Source organism: Mus pahari, chromosome 21, assembly GCF_900095145.1.
Source record: "Mus pahari chromosome 21, PAHARI_EIJ_v1.1, whole genome shotgun sequence".
Classification (NCBI taxonomy): domain Eukaryota; kingdom Metazoa; phylum Chordata; class Mammalia; order Rodentia; family Muridae; genus Mus; species Mus pahari.
The window spans coordinates 22852729-22855464 of NC_034610.1; the positions used below are offsets into that span (position 1 = coordinate 22852729).

Consider the following 2736-nt stretch of genomic DNA (forward strand, 5'->3'; position numbering starts at 1 on the left):
TGGTTATGAGCCACCATGTGGTTGCTGGGATTTGAACTCTGGACCTTCAGAAGAGCAGTCGGGTGCTCTTACCCACTGAGCCATCTCACCAGCCCCTCAAGTGCTATTCTTAACTTCCCTCGGGATCCAGACAGGAAGTTTGAAGTGTGGTTTATGTTGGCCGTGCGAGGCTTGTAGTGCAGTCCTGTTGTCCTGCCGGTGCATTGTGAGCTCTGTGTGGACGTTTGGCTCTCTGTGTTCCAGTGTCTGGATAAGGTGGAGGTGGAGATGCAGACCTGTGAGGACCCTCGCCCCCCCAACGGGCAGTCCCCCATCGCCCTCGCCTCGGGACAGAGGTCAGTGCCTGGGAGCCTCACTGAGGAGGATAGACAGACGGACGGGCGGGCGGATGGATGGATGGGTGGGTGGACTGATATGTGTGAACCTGTACGAATGAAAAGTGTGTCTCAGTTTTCCTGGCTTAAATTAAATTCTGATTACTGAAAAATTCAAACCTAGAACTGAAGCACATAGGGCTAGTACATCAGATCCCCATGTTTGAAATGCCAGACCTCAGCATTACCAACATGTTGCCTGCATTGTTTCCTGTGTACTCTGGGATTTGAAAGCAAGTCCTAGATGCCCCATTGTACTCTGTCTAGCAGCAGTATGGACGTGGGGGACACACAGCCTAGCACTGAGTAACCTTCTGTCATGTGGTGGAATTTAGCCCTCCCTCCCCCAGACCCTGAGAGGCCTTAGGTAGCCCAGGCGGCCTTTGTGTAGCACTGGCAGGCCTTGAACTCCCGATCCTTCTGTCTTTCCATCCCAAGAGCTTGGCTTGCAGCCATGCCACCATGATCAGCTTTCCACCCAGTGGACGGTCCTTTCACCTGTAGGTTTGGCTTCGTGGACATCCATTCTGATGTGCCCGTGTGGACATGCACTCGTGTTTCTCTCAGATAAACACCTCGGGATGGAAGTGCTCAGCGGTAATGGCAGCAACTGTCAAACTGCTTCCCTCAGCTGCCCACACTGTGCCTGCTTTAACAGTGTATACACGTCTTCATGCCCGGATTCACTCGCATTTCATTTTGCAGGGTGGGCAGGGGGCTTCTTTTTCCTTCTTTTTTTTTTTTTTAAGATTTATTCATTACATGTAGCTGTCTTCAGACACTCCAGAAGAGGGCGTCAGATCTTGTTACAGATGGTTATGAGCCACCATGTGGTTGCTGGGATTTGAACTCTGGACCTTCAGAAGAGCAGTCGGGTGCTTCTACCCACTGAGCCATCTCACCAGCCCTTCTTTTTCCTTCTAAAGGAATATAACTTATCAAGAAGATTGTTTTTCTAGTCTATCTTTTTTTTTTCTTTCTTCTCTCTCTCTCTCTTTTGAGACATGTTCTCACTATATAACTGGCCTGGAACTTGTTGGCTTCAAACTCCACCCGCCTCTGTCTCTGGGGTTAAAGGTGTGGTTCTCCAGGCCCGTTCTTTTTGTTGTTTTCTCCTTTAAAGAGATATTGGTAGTGCCGGGGGATGACTCAGTGGGCGAAGCACCTGCTTGGAAAGCATGAGGACTGGAGTTGGTCACCAGCACTGTGTAAATGCCAGGCAGGTGTGGGGTGCGTGTGTGTGTGTGTGTGTGTGTGTGGTGCGTGTATGTGTGTTCGTGTGGGTGTGTGCATGCGTGTGCGTGTGTGTGTGTGTGTGCGCATGTATGTGTGTTTGTGTGTGTGTGCATACGTGTGTGTGTGTGTGTGTGTGTGTGCGCGTGTGCGCGCGTGCGTGTGTGTGTGTTGTGTGTCCACCTGCAGGGTCAGTGCTGGAGGTGGAGAAAGGATCCCCAGAGCGGGTTGATCTTAAATTCGCAGACATCCCCCTGCTTCTGCCTCCAAGTGCTGGGATTACTGGTGTGAACCAGCACCTTCGTTCCGGGTGTCCCCCCCTTTGCCATCCCTGGCTTGTAGGGATGGAGAAGTGCTGTTTTCTGCTGGCTACTGGAGGCAAGTTGGAGGTGGCTGCATTCTTGGGCGTAGCCAACCCCTTGACCTATCTGCATTTCTTTCATCCCCCACTCCGCATTCGCGGTATTTGGTGTCCTTGAAGATTGCGCAGACCCTTGGAGTCTACAGAGGTGGTGAGGTTAGGGGCGCCGGCTGCTCTGTGAGCAGATCTGGGTTCTGTAACTCCAGCCAGGCTCAGGTATCCGCCTCCCTCCTTTGACTCTGTGGGCACAACAACTATGAGATGTGAAGACACGCAGGCAGTCCACTCGCACACAGAAGCAAAAGTAAAACAAAAATCAAGAAAATCCCCAACCAAAAATTTAGGGTGTGTGGGGGGGAACAGAGAAGTAAGGAAAATAAGCAGCCATGTTGACTGCTGCCCGGCCCTGACCGCCGACCCTGACCGCGTCTCCCCCTCACGTGTGTTGCAGTGAGTACGGCTTTGCTGAGAAGGTGGTGGAGGGAATGTTCATCGTGGTCAACTCCATCACCATCAAGATCCACTCCAAGGCCTTCCATGCTTCCTTTGAACTGTGGCAGCTCCAGGGTTATAGTGTCAACCCCAACTGGCAGCAGGGCGACCTGCGTCTGACCCGCATCACTGATCCCCGCAGAGGAGAGGTGACAGCCTTAGCATTGGGGGGTCGAGGAGAGGTGACAACCTTAGCATTGGGGGGGGGCGAGGAGACGTGACAACCTTAGCATTGGGGGGGGCCGAGGAGAGGTGACAGCCTTAGCATTGGGGGGG

General features: G+C 52.7%; 1 protein-coding gene across 1 annotated transcript in view; it reads left to right on the top strand.

The window, feature by feature from the left end:
* The window catches only part of Uhrf1bp1 (UHRF1 binding protein 1), a 36857-nt gene that overhangs the window by 15953 nt on the left and 18168 nt on the right, over positions 1-2736 (top strand). The window contains exons 3-4 of the mRNA XM_021221273.2: positions 244-335; positions 2420-2609. Coding sequence (XP_021076932.1) covers positions 244-335; positions 2420-2609 — 282 coding nt within the window. The remainder of the gene's footprint in view (positions 1-243; positions 336-2419; positions 2610-2736) is intronic.